The sequence below is a fragment of the Ostrinia furnacalis genome, unplaced genomic scaffold (assembly GCF_004193835.3).
Source record: "Ostrinia furnacalis isolate ACB-3 unplaced genomic scaffold, ASM419383v2 OfSCF6522, whole genome shotgun sequence".
NCBI classification, from domain to species: domain Eukaryota; kingdom Metazoa; phylum Arthropoda; class Insecta; order Lepidoptera; family Crambidae; genus Ostrinia; species Ostrinia furnacalis.
In genome coordinates this window covers 73454-94210 of record NW_021136761.1, presented here as the reverse complement: position 1 = coordinate 94210, position 20757 = coordinate 73454, and the positions used below count along the sequence as shown (strand labels likewise).

The 20757-nt window shown below is 35.0% G+C and overlaps 1 protein-coding gene across 1 annotated transcript in view; it reads left to right on the top strand.

The window, feature by feature from the left end:
* AstA-R1 (allatostatin A receptor 1) overlaps window positions 1-3666 on the top strand; it is a 73299-nt gene extending 69633 nt beyond the window's left edge. The window contains exon 4 of the mRNA XM_028317889.1: window positions 2830-3666. Coding sequence (XP_028173690.1) covers window positions 2830-2934 — 105 coding nt within the window. The 3' untranslated portion in view covers window positions 2935-3666. The remainder of the gene's footprint in view (window positions 1-2829) is intronic.
* The last annotated feature ends 17091 nt before the right edge of the window (window positions 3667-20757 follow it).

Here is a 20757-nt window from a genome sequence, read left to right as displayed (position 1 = left end):
AAGCAGCCTAATTGATCTCAACGTACGATCCCTTTTATTTATTTGTTATTAGGCGGGAATTGCCAATAGGTGATCTATCGACTATCATCTTCGAATCGGTAGCCCAACATTCTGATGCGCGCATTTGTGCTTTTGACTGAGTGCGTCAGCCACATAAAAAGCCTAACAAAAGCCGGACAGGCCGGACAATGGAATTTTTGGCCGGACAAGTCCCTAAAAAGCCAAACATGTCCGGCTAAAGCCGGACACCTGACAACCCTAGTTGTACCGAATAACTTTAACATGTACAGTCAGTACATCATACTGTACAATTTTCAGCATCTATTACGACTGCATAACGGCGCAGTTACACTATGCGCGAAGTTGACCCAATTAGATAGTGTAAACAAGGAGTTCCATTTGTCTCGCCGTGTGTCACACATACTTACTTCTGTGCGCGTATTCGAGTGTCTATTCGGTCAAATTGGCGCATAGTGTAACTGTGCAAATATCCAGTTTTCTGGTTGATACACTGTTGTCTGTTCATAAATTACGTCATCGACTAATAAAAAAATTTGGCTGAAACTGAAAGTGCCGTCCTGTTAATTACTTTTATTAGGGTAATTAATTAATTCAATGAAAAAAGAGCTTTTCTGAAAACAGTTCAAGGAAGCCGTTTCAGATTAAACAATACAAAAGAGAAGATGAACAAAATTAGTTAATTTTTTCTTGGATTTTAAACTCATATTGCAATGATACAAGATTATATGTTGCCACATTTTATTTGCTGAACAAAAATCTTTCTTTAATAAAAAAAAATACCAGTTCAGGACTGTACATTTACCTTATTCGAGTATAAATAAGCAGTTATGCTAATACTCATACATATTGCTTTGTTTCACACAATAATAACATGCCCTTATTGCACGCGTTTCCTTTACGGGGCCCCAGAGAGGACAACCGTTCGGCATTTGAAACAGTTCAACCGATTACGCAATGATGTTGTTGTTTTCCTCCATACCTCTATAATAATATTATCTCTATTTAAAGTTAATATACAATCACTTTCCTTGAAACTTTTTTGTTTTGTGAAGGAGAGCATTTATTTGTAACAGAACAACAAGCCGCTCTATGAAATAATCTGGTGTTAGAGTTAATGTCACCCTTTCACGAACCAAATGTCGTACATTTAACCTGTTTTGTATCAATCGTAAGAACATTACATAGAAATGCTCTAGTTTATACTCACCTTTATACAAACCTAAGGCCCGTATTAAGTAACGGCATTTTTTAAATATCATTTAATACTCAAAATTAGTTCTCGGCTATGATCATCAAAATATTGAAATCCAACTATGTATACCTAAGCATGAATCTATTCTTTACTTGAGTTTATGAACGAGTTCTGAGTTTCGTTACCTACATAATAATGAAAAGCCCATGTTAAAATATCCTAAAAAAACGTAGCATGTAGACTAATAATAATAAATAGGCTTCGATTTCAACGAATCGAATAACCGTTTGTTGGTCTGCCTGTCTCTATTTATTAGGAGAATATATATACAGTCGCCAACTGCAGTCTAGGTTCTAGTTAACATTCATGTTTATTTTAGTCTGGCTCAGATAATAGCCCATGTTTTTCTTGTTAAAGAAAAATATTACAATATTTTAGAGACGCAGGTTACTTGTAGGTTTTTCGATCGAGAATATTCAAACTAGTAGCTTACTTACTACGCAGCAAAATTAGGACAGAATAATATTATTTTCATATTTATGATTATTTTGTGTGCTGAAAGCCGGCATAATGTTTTACATTACACTTTAGTTTTCTTTTCATTAAGTTTCAAAATTTGAATCCTAATGAAAAGATGATATAGATAATAAAGTGTAATTTTAAATTCAAATTCCACTTTATTATGAATATGTTAACGTTAGTTTCGGTTTGTCACAGAACTTTCTACTAGTGAAATTTTCAAAATAGCTTCCGTAGTTTAGTATATTACTTCTTCGAAACAAACTTACAAACTAATACCTCTAAAATTTAGTAAGATTCATTCAATAAAAGATTATTAATTAATGTTTTGTGACTCTTCGTTCAAAGAAAATTGATTGGAGCCTTTCTTTTATTTCGATAATACGACACCGTATAAGGGCGCCCGATCGCGCCCTCCAGACGTATTATTGTATGTATAACATTGTATCTGTTGTACTCGTAATGTAACGCTCTTACACCCGCTTAACACGAGCCTTAGACCGAATTACACCCTTTATAATTGTTTTGGAATGTTCCCGAAATATAAGGAATTAATATTACAGACTTCTATAGTTGGTATTTGTAATTACTAGATAAGAATATGTTATATTCGTCAATTACAAATTGTATTGGTGCATTTTAAATTGTTTGTATGAAAATGAATGTCACGCATAATGAGTAGGTTGTTTTTTTAAATATTAAAAAAAAGTTTAAAATACAATATAATAATATTCTTGGGAAAGAAGAACCTTTGTAATCTATTTGGCTGGAACCCCTGTAATCTCTTGATCTGTGTAACTGTTCATTAGAACATTTAATTTTGTCACTCGAAGGGTTTATGATCGTCAGCTCATTAAGAAATTGACACCAAGGTTGCAACATCTCTTACTACAACTCTTACGAAAACGATATACGAATAGTCGAATATAGTTTACCAGCGGCCGCCCGCGACTTCGTACGCGTGGATCCCGTTTTACCCCCTTAGGGGTGGAGTTCAGCCCGATCCGTCCAGTGGTTTGGGCTGCGCGTTGATTGATCACTATGTCAGTCACCTTTGAGTTATTATATTTAGATTAACGGTATCTATTTGTTCCCAGGTGATGTACTGCCCGCCTCCCTACAACGACGGCATGTCAGGGCGCCCTCAACCGACGAAGACCACTCGAACGGGCAACGGCAATTCCTGCCACGACATCGTCTGAGACTCGGTCCGCAGTCGCACGCGCAACGACCAAGCGACCATCGTCTAAACCACGCAAATGATATTGTCCATCTCTCTCACTCATATGGCGAGAGGCAGAGATGAAACTAATGTCGGTTTGCAGAACACGGTCGATTGGACACACAATTGACGAGGTGGCTTTTGAGTTTTTTACTTTTTATAAGGTAATATAGTGCGTTATGTTTAACAATATTGTCAATATCTCCTCTATGACGCACCAAATATTATAATTATTTGGACAACCACAATTATTGCATTTTTTAATATATTTTTTTTTAATTGCCACAATGGCATTTAAATGTCACCTTTAAAATTGTATGTCTAATCACTAAATGCGCATGCGGCTACTCGAATCTTGACTTTATGTGTATAGTGACAAAAGCTGATGTTGTTTAAACTTAACTTTTAAGAGTGAACGAGCAAACTTTGTAGAAATAGCATTGATACATTATGTGAACATACAGAAAATTACCTTATGTATAAAATATAAAAGTTGCTCGCAAGGGTATGAATCATTTAGATGCAAGGTTTATATAAAATTATGAGTGATACAAGGACTATATTCGTGCTGCTACTGAAGCCAGTATAAAGTTATATTCTCTTTATAAACATGTTTATAAAAAAAACTTAGTTAATATCTATAACAGTAAACAATAATAACAGTTCTAAACAACACTGAAAATACCAATATTTATCTGAATACCTAGTAAAAGCCAAAGAATCTAATTTCCAAAGAAATAGAACTCATTTTCTTTTAACTGTAAGATGACTTATCGTATGCGGGTCCTGAAACTTAAGCTTAAGAGCCTTCTAGGGACTTAGTAAAATTGGAAAAAGAATTTTGTGAATATAATTGTAATCGAAGTTTAATAATAGGTTCTTAAAAACGTACGATCTTTGAACCGAACGCGATAGATACGTGTAGATAGCTTTTAATAGTTCAAAATGTATATAAGTACAATCAATATAAAGTTGAATACAATTTTTAATGTAAATTTTGTAAATAAACGCGAAAATTTCTCGCGGACTCTATGTTTTGAGCCCAAATATGGAGTGCGACGATTAATTTTCATGATGTAAATATTTTTTGTGATAAGTCAATGTAATTTAGTTCACGTCGTAGACAAATTAGTTAAACATCGAACTAAAGTCAAGTAAATAAGCTAGATTATAGAGTTTATAACTTAGGTTATGTAGTTTCAAGTTTGAATCGAAGAGGCAAGCTTATGTGTCAAGTTGAGAACTTGTAAAGTTTTGTAATTCATTTTTGTGATCCGACATCTGTTGAAATAACTTAGGTATGTAATAAAGATGTCTACTTGTATGTTATCCGATGTGATTTATATAGGTTGCTTTAATGAATAAATATAACTTAAATGTTTTGATATATGATTCGTCTTATTCATGTACAACAGTCTGTTACTTTATGGTATCTATATCTGCTGATGAAACATAACTTTTAGGCTTGGTTGCACCATCTTACTTTAAAGACCGTTTAAGGTAGGTGGTGGAGGTAGGCAACCCACCCTAAGGCTTAGTTGCAACACCTAACTTTGACCGTAACTACAACGATAACACGGTAATAATATCATATAGTATTACCGTGACGATAACCGGTGTTTTTGTATGGAGTTTGATAGATTTTTGACGTTTGTCAAAGTTAAAGTACTAAGATGGTGCAACCCAGCCTTAGATGTGTAATGTTTTTGTTTACTTAACAAAGTTGATATAAAGAATACGACTAGGGCCTCCTCATCCTTACTTATAATAAGTTTTAAAGCTGTTTTTTATTTGTTTTGTATCAATTTGTGTTATTTTATGTTATTGAAATTACATTTTTGGTTTTGTTTTATTTTCGTACAAAAAAGTACCTAACTTGCCAATTCAAAATCGTTGAGGATTCCAGTGAAGCTCGCTTCCACCTTCGGCCTGATCATCACTTACCACCAGGTGAGATACAGGCCAAGAGCTTAAAAAAATCTTATTTTAAACTCAAAATTAATGTTGATTTTATATTTTTCAAATTGTGTAAAATTTCCTAGCTTAAACTTAACTACTAACGTAACTTAGGAAAAAAAATAGCTCAATATTTTGAAAATACTCGACATTTTCCAAGTACAAAATCAAATTCGATATTTTTTAAAATAATTTAGCATTTAAAATTCAAACACCCCAATAACTTTTGAACAAGTTAAGTAATTACATAAGTAGGTATCCTTAACCCTACTAATTAAGAAAAGGGTCTAATGGAATTATTGGGTTAAACATTTCGGCACAAATTACGGAGTTGCACCGTTTTGATGGAATAAAAAATAAGGCTTTTATTTTAAAGTTTAAGTCACAGTAGCCCAACGGTTTCCGTGGCGGACTGCCAATTTGAGGGTCGGTATTTCGAAGCTCATTGTCCGCTAGACTATTATGGCATCCACTCCTGCGTAGTTAAATTAAATTAGCTGGAGGAATTAACGGGATTATACGTTATTTTTCAATGCAAATTGCTAATAGTTAAAAAAAAGGTCCAAAAGAGGTACATGTTACCAAGTTTCTTCCGCCACTTCTCAGCGCCAGCCGAAATAAATGTTGTCCCAAAGTGGTGGTGCAAGCTATATTTAATTTTGGCACGTGTGCACAGGGCACTTGTCCCTGAAAAGGACCTACAAATGAAGAATAAGAAATTGAAACATTTGTAACTCGCAATAAACATAATTGTACTCTCAAAAGCCTACATACAGATCCAAAGTATCTTTAATTGCTCTCTTTTTCCAAAAAGGGTGTGATACACGTGACGTCCTTGACCCGGTCTATTTCCCGGAGCATTATCAATCCGGGCGTTTCTTTAAACAGGAAACTTGTTTGTCCGGGTCGGTTGGGCAGGTCGGTAAAACATTAACTCGATATAATTACTTTTGTTCCGCGATATCAAAGCAGAGCGTAATTCATCCCTTTTGAGTTTCCAATGTCGCTGTGGTGAAGTTGTTAGCGAGTTAAACGTCCTAAACTGAGGAACAGTGTACTTAGTGCGAGTTTGCATTGAACTTCGAGTGCGTCAACCAATCTATGAAGATTTTAGTTCTTGAAAGTATCCGCTAGATTCTAAACTCGCACCAAACCCCCAGGCCGTTTTTAGATGAATGAATTATTTAATTTGATTGCACAAATTTGAAATTACTAATAATTAATGTTAACCCCTCTTAATTGCGTGCGTTCCTTGAATCATCTGCTGGGCTACTGTCGCCTCTAAACTGAAGAAACTATTCTGAAGAAAATTCTTCCTTTTTTGATGACGCTGAACTTGTGTTTTTTCACCACTATGGGACAGAAGAACCTTGGAAGAGTTTATAGGTAAGGATCGACCCCACGCTCCAGTGCAGGTACCATACAAAGCTTTATGTAACCCCTAAGATAAGATATACACCACAGACAGCTAGCTAACTACGGGAACCTATCACATGAACTGTTTACTTGCCAATAATATAATCTGAAGTGCTGTCAACCAAACTGGGTTACAGGGAATCTGATCTCAATTTTTTCCAACCTTTACACGGTGGTATCAGTAAACATCTCTCTGTGTCGATAATCGTTTAAAAGGGATCTCAGCTGCCTACTGTTCGGAAAATTGAATGCTTTATCAACAGTGACAAAGGCCGGGGACGTCACCTGTGCGTTCTCATGCCATCGATATTGAGAGATCCATTTTTTAGGGTTTTGTACTTCAAACAGGAAAATCATAAGGTTCACCCCTCCTATCAAGATTGTCTGTCAAGAGTTACAAGGAAATCGAAAACAGGATAGGCTTTTTTTAAGAAAGTATTTTTAAATCTCGTTAACCCCTCGTGGAAAGCTAAATATGCTTGTGTTACGAGTAAGTTCGCCGCACACAGGTAAGTACCTACTTCATAATATGATGATCCAGAGTTATCTTGATGACTTGACTTGATCTTACGTACCTACGTCCTACGACGAAAATTTGCAAAATTTAAGGGAATATTCTTAAAATAGTAGTAATTATTTATCATCTAAATTTTGCCAAGATCAAGTTATAATACGAAGAAATTAGGTTTAAAGATTCCATTGATAGTCTTCTTAACTCACAAGGTTCCTCTAATGAAAAAATTTTAACATCGTAGATTATTTTTCACAGCTCCATCTAGGAAAATTAGCATCCATGTGATTTCTGATTGGAATGTTATTTAGTACAGCGAGGGCGAGGTATAAGGTAAATTAAAACTTTTGTCATTGGCTCATGGCAACGTAATTAGAAACGTCCAAAAATAATCAAAAACTTTCCTGTCTCTTCTTCTACTCGAAAAAGACTATCGATAAAACTTGAAAGTGGAAATCATTTTATAAATACATAAAATAAGATTTGAAAAGCTATTAGTATGTGTAGATAATTCTACTCTTTCAACTAGAAGAATGATACCTACCTATTGAGTTTTTTGGTAAAATTACAACGATAATGATGACGATAATGTTTTTTCACAAATTACAATCAAAACCTCTAAATACCCATCCATATTAATGCTACTAACCGTACAATGGATTATTGGAATCAAATTTAGTTTCATCCAAGTATTAGTGTAAGTGGTGTAAGTAAACAGAATTATTCAAATGTAATCCATATTAACCTACTTTTCAGCAGCATTCCGTAGTTGTGTAACATTGGGTAATGTAACTTCATCAAATATTATTTATTTTGGTGGCAAAATAGCACTTACTATTTACAAACGTGTCACGCTACAAAAGAAATAACCAGTAAGCGTTTTAATTTTAGTACTACTAATTAAACTTTTATAATTAACTAAATAAATAATTTCATTTAAATTTTCGAAAGAAGGCTGTATACATTTTATTGCCATTGACTGTTTAAAAAAACACTTCTATGACATTTCAATCACATTTTGAAAAAGGAACGAAGATTTGCGGTGCTCGCTCTGTGATGTTCGAAATTCAAATTTATGCTGCGTGGTATCGAATTACCGTGGTATCGATTCCTTTGCAAGATTTTTTTATTCTATAAAATTTTATGAAGAACGAAACGTTTTGCAGTGTTCAAAATGTTTTTATCTGTAGTTGGCTGTATAGTCAATGATATCTTTGCCTTATCTAAAATTTATGAAATTATTTTTATGTTCGAATCTACCTTACAATTTTGAATAAACTATGACAGTTTTTATTTTAATCAGTTGTGTGCGAATCTTGACGAAATAAAGACCGACATGAAATTATTCGAATCAAATTATTTTTGATGGCTCGTGAACTCAAAGATTATTGTTTTTCGGTCAAGAACATTTGGATAATAAAACATTGTTTGTGTTTGTGACTATCGTTTAGTGAAATATAAACAGGTTAGTGAAGTGTGGTTTGAATAATATGTGGCTGTAAAGGAGAGGCAGAGGCGTGACGCGGTCGGCTGTCGGCAGGGTCCGGTTGGTAAGTACCTTTTAAATAATTTAAAACATTTGCACTTAAAACCGTCCTAAATATTGAGTAGACACTTATCGGAATGCTACAAGAATTTTGACAAAACTCATAAATACTCTTTATTTTCTCTAAGTTTTCAAAGAGCACTTTTAAACGACTCACTGAATAGGCTCAATGACTGTGCGACTCGCTATGCTCGTACACTTTTCATGGATTTTTATAGGTTAGCGTAGGTACTAAAGAAATTTTATAAATTAATACTATTGTGGAAAATAATTGGAGGTACCTACATACGAAATGTACGAGATATGAATTTAATTATTATTAATAATATGTTATGATATTAGTCGATAGCACATCAAGCCACACATATTTGTTGTAAAAAACAATCACAACCACAGTTTAGGACTATTAGAAACAAAGTTGGTTTGAGACTCCAACTTCAAGAGTTTATTCGACTATCTCAGAATTCATTGTTTTCACATAAAAATATAACATTGGTCTAGTAGTCTAGAGCAATAAAAAATGCTTCTCATTGAGTGCCTCGTAATAAATTTAATGAAATGTGAAATTTCTTTCAAGAAACTTTTTAAAAGTTCTAGACCAACTTCGAATCGGTGCTTTGTGTAAATCAGTACGAAACCTTTTAAAATACCAAGTTTTTTAAATAACCTGAATTGAATCCAACGGTTCTAAGATCAGCTAAAAGCAAAAGCGTGTTGGATAAATTATGTTCTAAAAACAGTAGTAGTAATTGATTGATTATAAAACCCACCCGTCCTGCTTCAGAGGCGATAAACTGTGATACCGTGGAACGTAGATCAATCATCATTAGTAAGGCTGTTATTTCTAAAACAGGAAACATAATGTAAGAAAATGTAGTAGATTTAATAACCTTTAATAACACAACAGTGGTATTTCACGCATTTCTAACCATGAGTTCTGCAATATCATATATTGTAGGAAACAATACAAGATCTTAAGCCACGATAGCCGAATGGTGAAGGGGTCGGACTTACCGACTCGTGATCCGAGGAATGCGGGTTCGAATCCCACTATTGTGGTTAGCCCACTCGTAATACAAGAGGGGCTAACTGGATTATGAGTAATTTGTATTTACATATTACTAATATCATATTTTTACAATCGTGGTAGAATCTTAAGCTTAATTTTCTACGCAGTTCCTTAAACCCTCCGCAGATCTTTGTCGATTAGTAAATCATTTACCTACTTAATTATGAATAACTTCGGAAGGTATACTTATTTATAAATAAGTAGATCTACTGGAATACGGACTGATATAATTTCCAAGAATTCTGTGTTTTCTCTTGATTGATGTAAGGGCGACATGGGAATTTGTGATTTGTTTGTTTTTGTTTAAATTGAAGTTTATTTATGTCATCTTTACTCAGGAACTCTCACGAACGAACCATCACGATGTCTAATTTATCTTTATTCAACTATCATTAGGGTTATAAATAACGGCTTAAAGTAATCAGTTGCTGAAACTTGATACTATAAATTTTAGTCGTCTCAAACTTTCACCAATATCCTAAAATAGATCTCCAGAATCTACTTATTTGATATTTTTCTCTCAATACTAAATCTGTGTAATAACTATTATAGTTTTTGCAATTCACGAAGGCGAGTGAGCTTACATGTGGAGTGGCTCGCTACTGTTCGTTTTTCAAAAGTTTTGTTATACACTATCGTTATATGCATGGACACGTACACATACAAGTAAAGCTCACTCGCCTTCGTGACTTGCAAGAATTATAATCCATTAAAGCTTCAAATTAATATTTTATCTGAGCTTAAAAAGCTTTCTCAGAATTGTGGCAACTTAGGTCGTAACCTTTTCAGTGTCCCCAGTGTCACCCGTAGGCTTTATTCCTTAATCGGACACAAAAACAAGATTTTAGGTTCGGTAATGTCTCTCATGAGAATTGTAACCTATCTTGTTTAAAAAGTCTTTTTTACCACGGAAGCATTAAAAATAACATAAACACACAAATATTAGCTTAGATGCAGAGTAAAATAAGTACACCCACAGTTTTTCCGTGGATGTCGTATGGGGGAATTATGCGAACATCAGTCCTCTCCAATCTATCAGGCCAGCATGGGTAATGTAGGCCAAATTTTTCATTTTCCTTTGGTATATTTATTAGCGAGGGAGATGGTCCTTTAGCAGAGGCGACCAGACGGCCTGGCAATGATCATGATGAACATACTTAGAAATAATTAACCTAACACAGGTCTGAGCTATTGCCAGTTCTACATCATGTTAGCGCAGAGCCCACTGTACGTAATTAGTCTATGGCTTTTCGACAGCAGGAAATGAGAAACTCACTTCATGGAAATTATGAGTTATTCGTGACGACATGCGATTTCATGTTTTACAGGGAATTTTCACGTTGTCATTTAAGTTAGCGCGTGCTGGAGTTGTCTTTTCATTGCTATGAGTTTGTTGCACTACTTCTTTTCTGAAGATATTTTGTCGGGAAAGTAAATTTTGTACTAGGTATTTTATGTGAGTACTATTCTATACAGAATACGACGTGTTTGAGCGGGGGAAGTCTGCATTTGTTACAATGTTACCGTTGCTTTTAGTTTTTGTTTGAATAGATGGGTATCTGATACTCCTTTACATAAACGGTACTGAATGGATTTGTTCTTCTTCTTTTAAACTGGGTATATGTATTGCTTATTCGTCTGAATAGGATTTAGGCTGTAGGTAATTATTCAGGAGAAAAAATAATGGCATTATCTACTATTTATTCGAAATATAAAATTCTGTGCATTCATCGTACAAAACTCATAATAATTACAGGCTACAAAAGTAAATAAACTGCCAATATCACTCTTTACATTAATATCTCATTTCACGCCATCCCATTAACAGCTTTTGATGACGTCACACAATTTAAACGTAATTATTGTAGCCTGTGCAAACTTTAAGCCTCGTTGACTCGCAATCAAACGAATTGCATACGAAATGACAAATCGAATAAGGATCGGAAACGACCGTGGAATCGAATTAAATAATCGATACGGGTACGATTTTTTATTTTTTTGATTCAGTGAATCTTAGCACCATTAGTAGAGTGATTAACGAAAATACATTACTAAGGCTTAGTTGAGTTAACGGTAACTATGACGATAACCGGTGCATTTTGTATGGAGTTTGACAGATTTTTGACGTTTGTCAAAGTTAAAGTAAGATGGTGCAACCCAGCCTAAGAGCCAAAGCACACGATGCGTTTGCGATGCGGACCGGTGTCGCTGCGTCGTCTTACATAGAAATATCAGTGGCGGGCACAAAATATACTCATTTAACGTCAAAAATATGAGTCCTATTTTCTATTTATCTGTCTGACGGACAAATAATTGAAATTTTGTCATCTAGCCTATTGCGTCTCTATAACAAAAAACAATTTTCTAAATCGGTAATAAAAGCATTAATGATAACTTTACATAAACGTCAATTAGTATTAATGTAAACGTCCATTTAGCCTTCATCTTCGGTATTCTTCTGATAAATAAATAAGTTCCGACCTTGTCTATTGGTTAGTAAAATAATGCCTAATAATATTAACATACCTAATATTATTTTTCTTCTGTACTAGTGGAACGAAAACAATATAAAAACTTGTTAGATAAGAAAATATCCAGAACATGATCATTTACTTGACTCACGAGTCACGACTTTTGCCAGAAAAAATATGTTTCAAATATTCAGTAAAAACTAGCGGCCGCCCGCGACTTCGTACGCGTGGATCCCGTTTTACCCCCTTCATCTATCTTACGCGGTTTAGATTTTTTCATACAAATGTTTTTTCCCGCTAACTCCCGTTCCCGTGGGAATTTTGCAATATCCTGCTAAGCTTTAAGTTTACTAAGGTACCTGCATGCCAAATTTCAAGCGTCTAACTTAAGCGGTTTAGATTTTTCATACAAAAGGATTTTCCCGCTATTTGCCGTTCCCGTGGGAATTTCGGGAATCCCTTTCTTAGTGCACCTCTACGGTACCTAAGCTACGTCCCTTCCAAATTTCAAGTGCCTACGTTTAGCCGTGTAGGCTGTGCGTTGGTCTGTCAGTCAGTCAGTTTCTCCTTTATTATATGTATTTAGATATCCCAAAATCGAATTTAAGAAACGAAATGAAATAGTTTATTCAGTACATAGGCCCTTTACAGGGCACTTATACACGTCCCAAATATAGCTTGCCCTACCACCACTTCGGGACAACATATGGGCTGGTGCTGAGAAGAAGTGACGGAAGAAACTCAGTCACCTTTGTCAGCCACTAATATTACTCTACGATTACTATGAACATGATTGTTTTAACTATTTTAAACAACTCCAAGAACATACCTATACCCGTATTCACAAACGATGCTTGCTTAAGTGAAGCAGCAAATCGAAAACAGCGTTGACTGAGCTCTGTGATTGCTTCGTGTGTGACATATTGCACTGTGAGACCTCATAGTAGTGTTTGTGAATACGGGCGATAGGCAACTAGCTATCCCATTCAGATGAACATCACTTTGTGGCGGAATAAAGACGGCGTACTCGTTACATTAACTTTTGACCCTAGCGTTATTCGAACCCGCGACCGCAGCCGGCATTGTAGTAAAGTATGTCAACCATCAGATGGCCATCCCTGTTCTATTTAGTTAAAAAGGTTCATAATTAATTAGAAATTAATTTTCAGAGAGAAACCCCCCTGGATAACACAAGTTTCTAGCCTATTAAGTACGTACCTACTATACAGAGTGTCCCAGAATGGGTGAATCAAACTGATAGGGGAGGTAACTCTACTAATGTACTATCCCTAAAAAATATGAAAAAAAAAATAAAACGCATAAGGACAAAAAAACATTTTTTTTTTTTAAAACTGAAAATAAATCAGCTTTGTCTAAGTATCTGGCTATAATTGCTGCGTTTGGAGTTTATTTGTACTTTGTTCTTACTAATATTAATTGTACATGATCGCTTCGTTTATCTGTAAACAAACTTTTGAAAATGATGACTAGAATTCGAGTTTAGAGCACTTTATAAAAAAAAAATCCGAACTCAAATTTTTTTTTTTCATATTTTTTAGGGATAGTACATTAGTAGAGCTACCTCCCCTAGCAGTTTGATTCACCCATTCTAGGACACCCTGTATGTATCGAGGGACATTAAATTGAGTAATAACTTATATTAACAGTTACTTTAGCAAGAAAGATACCTAAATGTCACATTAAACCAAACACTGTGGACCTTATACGGATGTAATAGATGCTATTTCACACCGAAAATGTATATTTTAAAGTGCTCATGTACTAATTAACTTTTACCTTTTCAAATGTAAAATCTGGACGGAATATTGCCTAATCCAACAATCCTACCCAGGGATTACACAAAAATGTATCGCGCTGCCAAACGTTGGCAATAATTTTCCAATTAACAGTCCGATCCTCTTCTATCCAGTTGTTTGTCTGTCCCCATGGGAGCCCTCGGTATTGGCTGAGGCTTTACTTATTTTTATTGAGAAATCGACAGCTTTATTAGAATTTTCAAAACAGTCTTATTATTAACTTGTAACCGTGACTTTTGGCTAGAAATATTTACATGACATGTACCTACCTATTTTAAAATAATTGAAGTTACTATACTTTTCCATAGTACTTGGACTAAGCTATTTGTGCCCTGCAGTTGGGTGTTAAGAATTACTTTTATTTTCAAAGAAAGTTTCTCAAATTGTCTTTGACTGCCATATCTATACTTGTATAAGTATCTATCTATACTAATATTATAAATGCGAAAGTAACTCTGTCTGTCTTGCTTTCACGCCTAAACCACTGAACCGAAATTTGATGAAATTTAGCATAGAGATAGTTTGAGTCCCGGGAAAGGACATAGCATAGTTTTCATTCCGGTTTTTGAAACAGGGACGCGCGCGATAAAGTTTTTCTATGACAGACAAAATTCCACGCGGGCGAAGCCGCGACCGGAAAGCTGGTATTGTAATAAAACGAGAGACCTATGTGTGCTCTATGGTCAACATACTCGTAAATACTTCAGTTACAGAGAGTAAAATAATAGGCACATACAAGGCAGATATGTACCATCCTATACTGCGTCTCACTTAACACCAGGTGCGATTGCGGTCAAATACCTGCTTTGTTACATAAAAAAAAGTTCGTCAAAACATTCGTTCGTCACGAACTAAAATTCTCAGTGTACATTACTCACAGGTATTAAATAATTTTGGTCAAAGAGTATACAATGATTTTATCTTATTTTTGTTTATATTAAAGCGAATCCTATTATGAAACTAAGCTGTTGTTGATGATTTAATTAAAATTTCAATCTCGTCTCCTTTAGACACCTGTTACTAATGAAAACATTGATTCTTTAAGCATTTTTAATCGTTTTTAGTCATTCGTAAATTATGATTAGAATAAAGATGATCGCTAATAAATTAGTCTTGTACACTGAAAAAAATGTTTGGTTACTGCTTGCACAAAAAGTGACTTGCGAACTTAATGTTACCTATAACCAAACCAAGTTTAGCTCAGTACAAAATTAATTTACACAATATTTTGTTCACTTAAACAAAGTTAGTCAATTCAAACTCTATCTTGAATTTTAATTTTGAATTTGAAAGCTCTCTTAGTCAACCACTAATGCGCAACAATATTTCAAACATTTCTTAGGCTGGGTTGCTTGCACCATCTTACTTTAACAAACGTCAAAAATCAAACTCCATACAAAAAGCACCGGTTATCGTTATCGTTATAGTTACGGTTAAATTTAGGTGGTGCAACTCAGCCTTAAAATCGATCTAATTGATTCTCAGACGGTCGGCTTAAAGTCGCCATAGAATGCTTCGAAAGCTACCCTTTCTCTTATTGTTCGCTGCGAACTTTAAGAAGCTTTTTAAGTTAAAGAGGTTTCTTAAGTTTCATTATCTGCTTAGACATTCAAGTGTTTTTGTGTGAGTAACTTTAAAAGGAAGTTCGGTGTAAAAGTTGCGGGTGATTGTTTCATTAAGACGTTAAGCTTTCGCTTTAAACAAAAAATTGGCTGTTTGATGGAGCTCTAAGAGGTTTTCAATAAGTGCTGTAACGAGTTTCGTTTAGCTTTTTTGTTGCTCCTCACATTTTGCATTTGTTAATTAAGTTTTAATTTTCTTATTGGGCACTTCTGTGGCCGTTTAAAGGGTCGTACTTTCTAGAATCAGAGTCAGCTCTTTGGCGGGAGATAATGTATTTTTATTGTTTCTTATAGCATTATTTGTTAGAAAAACAGCCCCCTTACTATAAGGTAATTTTATGTACACACGATTTAAAAAATTCAAACTAAGCCTGGGTTGCACCATCATACTTTAACAACAAACGTTAAAAGTTTGACAAACTCCATAATTAAAACACCGGTTAAAGTTCCAGTTACGGTTAAAGTTAAGGTGATGCAACTCAGCCTTAGAGCTAGGTAACTGTAAACAATTTACGACCTATGGCTATAAACTTTAGAACGGCTGAGTCACTAGCTGCCAATTTTCCTTTTGTCAATCCGTGGAGTGACAGGACCCTCCTGAGGGGCTCGGTTAATTAATATTGGCAAACACCTCCGTGGTCTGACGGTTATTGAGGAGACTCTGAAGTACAAGTCTGGCTTCAAGGTACATAAAGGTAATAAGTACCTAAAAGAGTCTACATCTTAGAGCTGTAAATAACTATAGTTTGAGCGATATAAATCTAGACAAAAGTTGATAGACCTTGCCTACTAATGTACAGTCGACAGCACATTAAGCTTACAACACCAACAAATAATTACATTTGTATACAAAATTTTAAAATATAAAGATGAAAAACATATTAGCCCCACCTCTACCCCTGGTTATTAGTGCAAAAGTAATTAGCTTCTCGTTTACAAACTTTCCCAAACCAGGAACATAAAATTCAGCTTAATCTTCCTGTAATTATTCAGTCAAAACTTAAAACGAGATCTTTTAAAGTACTTTGGTCTTTTAAACAATAGGAAATTTGAACGTCTTTAAATAAAACTTGTTTTTGTAAGCTTAATTTCCAAAATAATCCCTCTACCGCGTAATTGCCACTTAAAAAGTTAAATTTCCCTTTGACGGGAGATAAGACAAAGACGAATGAATATTCTTGTTAATTAAAAATTAACAAATAAAACACAGCGCACTTCAATTTAGCGGTAATTACTTAACATCATCATCTTTATTGTACGGATTCAGATTTTAAATAAATAAACGTTTTTCGCGTGAAGCAGCAAGCTAAATTTAGAATATTATCCGGAACAACGTGGGTGAGGAATCAGCAGAACTTATAATAGAGAGGGATATTTTGCAAGAATCTAATTACTTGGAAATTAATCGCCACCCGGTGGAAATTATACTTAAATAGAAATTTGAAAATGAACGACATCGCGTGCAACTAAAAAAAAATTGACAAATCAACACAACCCTAGATAAAATGGACAGTAATTAATACTATCATCATCAACAGCCCTTTACAGTCCACTACTGGACTATGAGCCTCCTCCACTATAGTGGAGGGTTTTGCCATAATCTCCACGCTTGGCAGGCGGGTTGGAGATCGCACGGCTGAACTATTTAAGAACCTAGTAAGAGCAGCGGAGTAAATTTTACAGGAGCGCGAAAAAACACATTTTCGTTTACCATACTGGTATACTCAAACTTTTGAAAACTTTTTGATGTTTATTTTGAAGCTTAATAATTTAACTATATATTTTACAATAAATTAATTAATTAACTTTTAAATAGCAAGTTTTATGGCCCTTACTAACACTCAAATGGTTTTCTTTTTTTTTTTACTTCGTAAAAACCAGAATCTAAACCTAGTATGAGCGCACTTCCTAGGTTTTAAAATGGTTATTGGGGTCAGGGTCCATTTCAATCTTACCATAGGTCGGTCAAAACAGGAAGTGATCACCGAATGGTAAGAGGCACATTGAATATCAGACCCAAGCTGGAGAGGCGTCGACTGATGAAGTCTACGCTCCACCCAGCGCCCATCCAACTCCAAAACCCCGAAACCTTTCAGCTCGAGTTGCAAAATCGTTTCGAATGCCTAGGAGACTGTGAAAATGTGGACGAATAAAAAAAAAAAAAAAAAAAAAAAAAATTACATACTCAGGTAGACTCAACGTTTACTTAAAATCAAAATTAAAGTAAAGTTTTAATCGCCATTTCATTAGTAAGATTCAAATCTATACTAATCTATACTAATATTATAAATGCGAAAGTAACTCTGTCTGTCTCTCTTTCACGCCTAAACCACTGAACCGATTTTGAAAAAATTTGACATAGAGATAGCTTGAGTCCCGGGAAAGGACATAGAATAGTTTTATCCCGGTTTTTGAAACAGGGACGCGCGCGATAAAGTTTTTTAGTTTTTCTGTGAAAGACAAAATTCCACGCGGGCGAAGCCGCGGGCGGAAAGCTAGTCTACTATATTTTTGACATTCACTAAGTATATTTTTAAGATTTCCCTACGGTCAGAGTTAAGGCCAGTCATCTACTGTAAACAGACAGGCATACATCGTATAGCGAGGCGAGGGTGCAGGGTGCTGAAAGGGGTCGATTGTCGCCTTGACACACCACGAATCACCTGCGTTAGGGATTGACGGAGTTTGTCGATATCGATAAAAAAAATCAGCGTTCTATCCCCTAGACAAAATGTAAATGTGACAGTTTTCATGTCGAAAGATGGTCGAAAAGCCTTTTTTTTTTGTATGGTTTCATTTCGTCATTCGATCAAAAAGTGCAACTTGTCTAAGAGGCTGTGTGTGTTAAGTGCGAGTTTGCATTGAACGTAGTCACTAGCGAGTGCAACAAAAAATCTATGCAGATTTTAGTTCTTGAAACTATCCACTAGGGACGCTGTACAATCTATCATACATTTAATGTCACTTTTTTTACGCAGTCGCTAGCGATGACGTAAGATGTAAACTCGCACTAAGCCCCCTAAACAACATCTTGTTTGTTTCAATAATAATAAAAATAGTATAGATTGATAAAACAACGCTTGTTTAAGAGAGTAAGGATCTTTTTGCATGGCCATAGGTCCTCATCATTCGAAAATCATACTTTCAACAACTTTTTGTGGAACCCCATCCTAAGTTATGGTATGCTGGTTACGAATACAATACAATGTATAAGTACGACGGTTGGTCCATGAAAACCCTTTCATGAACACTAGAACATTTTCATTGAGCGACTCGTTGTTCTGCTCTTGGTATGCTTTAAGCTTGTATTACGAATATTATGTTCATCACAATAGTCCAGCGCCGTCGCCGTGGCGTCTTTCCGTTCTATACATGGCCAGAACGCACCCATAGAAAACTGCTCGTGTATATTTTGTAGTGCCTGTTTGTAAATCTGTGACTCCAAACTATACACGAATTTTGCGTACTGATCGTGTATAGTTTGGAGGAGCTTAGTAAAAAGTCATCTCCAAACTATACTCGATTAGTTTCTACTACACCACTTACACTTGACTAGAGTGTGTTTAGTGGATATTGATTTAGTAAAATTCAGTAAAATATGGAACTATATTTAAAATCACATTTATTTGATATTATTACATAAAATATTATTATTTTACTGAATCTATAATAAATCTAGATTTTTAACACTATTGTAAGTGGTTTTTGAAATTAAATTGATTAGGTAGATTTCAAATTAAATAACAATTTAATTAAAATGAGAGAGAGTGAGAGAAGAAAGTTCAACGTGCATTAAATACAATATTATTCAAATGCTAGGTTTGTATTGTCGGCCGTTTGGTGTAGTGGTTCGAAACGGACTACTATTCCGGAGGTAGGTAGGTAGGTACACGCACAGTACAAACATTTGTGTGCATGAACATATTTGTTTGTATTGGACTGGGTGTTTTCTATGTATAATAAGTACGTATTTACAAAAAAAAGTATTTAAGTATGTTTATATCCGTTGTCTAGTACCCATAGTACAAGCTTTGCTTAGTTTGGAACTAGAAGTAACTAGTTTATTAATTATTTATTTTATTTATTAACTTTTATCTCAAGAATAAAATCATTTTGACATATTTCCATACCTACGACAATTGGTGAAATATCAGCCCCAAAACAAATATCTTTTCTATGGCAGAACAAGAAACACCAAAAAATCCTTTATCAAAACAATGACACGTGTCGAAAGATGATTCAATGTTTAAAGTAGACACGCAGATATGAATTAATATGTAATAGAAAGAGAGGTCAATAAGTCAAAATGACTAGCATGCAACTACTCGCGTATAAATTGTAATCACGCACTTATTACAATACATACATGATTAGACCGTATGCGTACTGGCGATGTATATTTTGGAGTAAGATAATTGACCTAAGTCACTACAAAGTATACGCGAGCAGTACGCACCATATGCGTACTGGTCGTGTATAGTTTGGAGGAGCTTAGTAAATAAAGTAATCTCCAAACTATACTCGATTAGTTTCACACCCTTGCGTTCTGGCTATGTATAGAACGGAAAGACGCGTCGCCGTGGGCGGTTCGAAGTTCGAACCGTAAATTTTATCGATACTTTTAACGACACGTCCCATCCCGAGGGCAAAGGGCGCGGCCAAACGACTCCGCGGGGCGCTCGATCGCTAGATGACCTGGCTATCTGTTCTATACGAGTATATACAATATACAGTGTATACTTTGTTTGTATTGCAACAAACTGAACGGATTGGAACGCTGATTTTATTCCACATAAAAGGGCTTAGGGTGTTGTTTTTATATCGTGTGGAGTTCATCATGAACGATTATCTTCTCTGCACCAGCCCATAATGTTGTCCCGAAGTGGTGGTAGGGCAAGCTATACATATTTGGGACGTGAACGTGTATAAGTGCCCTGGTAAGGGCCTATGTACTGAATTTTATTTGAATTCAAACGCGTTCAAACGCCGAATTGTCACTATGCGTGACGCACAATATCAAAACACCCTAAGTAGATTATTTGAGATTTAGTTCATAAAACTAAAAAAAAATAAAAGAGACCTGTATCAGACCTAGAGGTTCTGGGCTCGATTCCCAGTGGAGACAAAATGTTTTCTGCTCGGTTTGGTAGAGTAGGGCTTGTTCTAAGTCCGTCTGATAAAAAAAGACCTCATAAAGCTGGATGCCAGCCGCTATTTTATTTTATTTTATTTTTATTTATTGGTTTACCAACAATTGTACAATAATACATAGAATATAACAAAAAAATCCATTAATATCCATTAAAAATCTATCAACCGGCCGTTATGGAATCATTGGGGGAGGCCTATTATATTCAGTGGTGATGATGATGAAAGGTAGCTGGAAGGATCTACA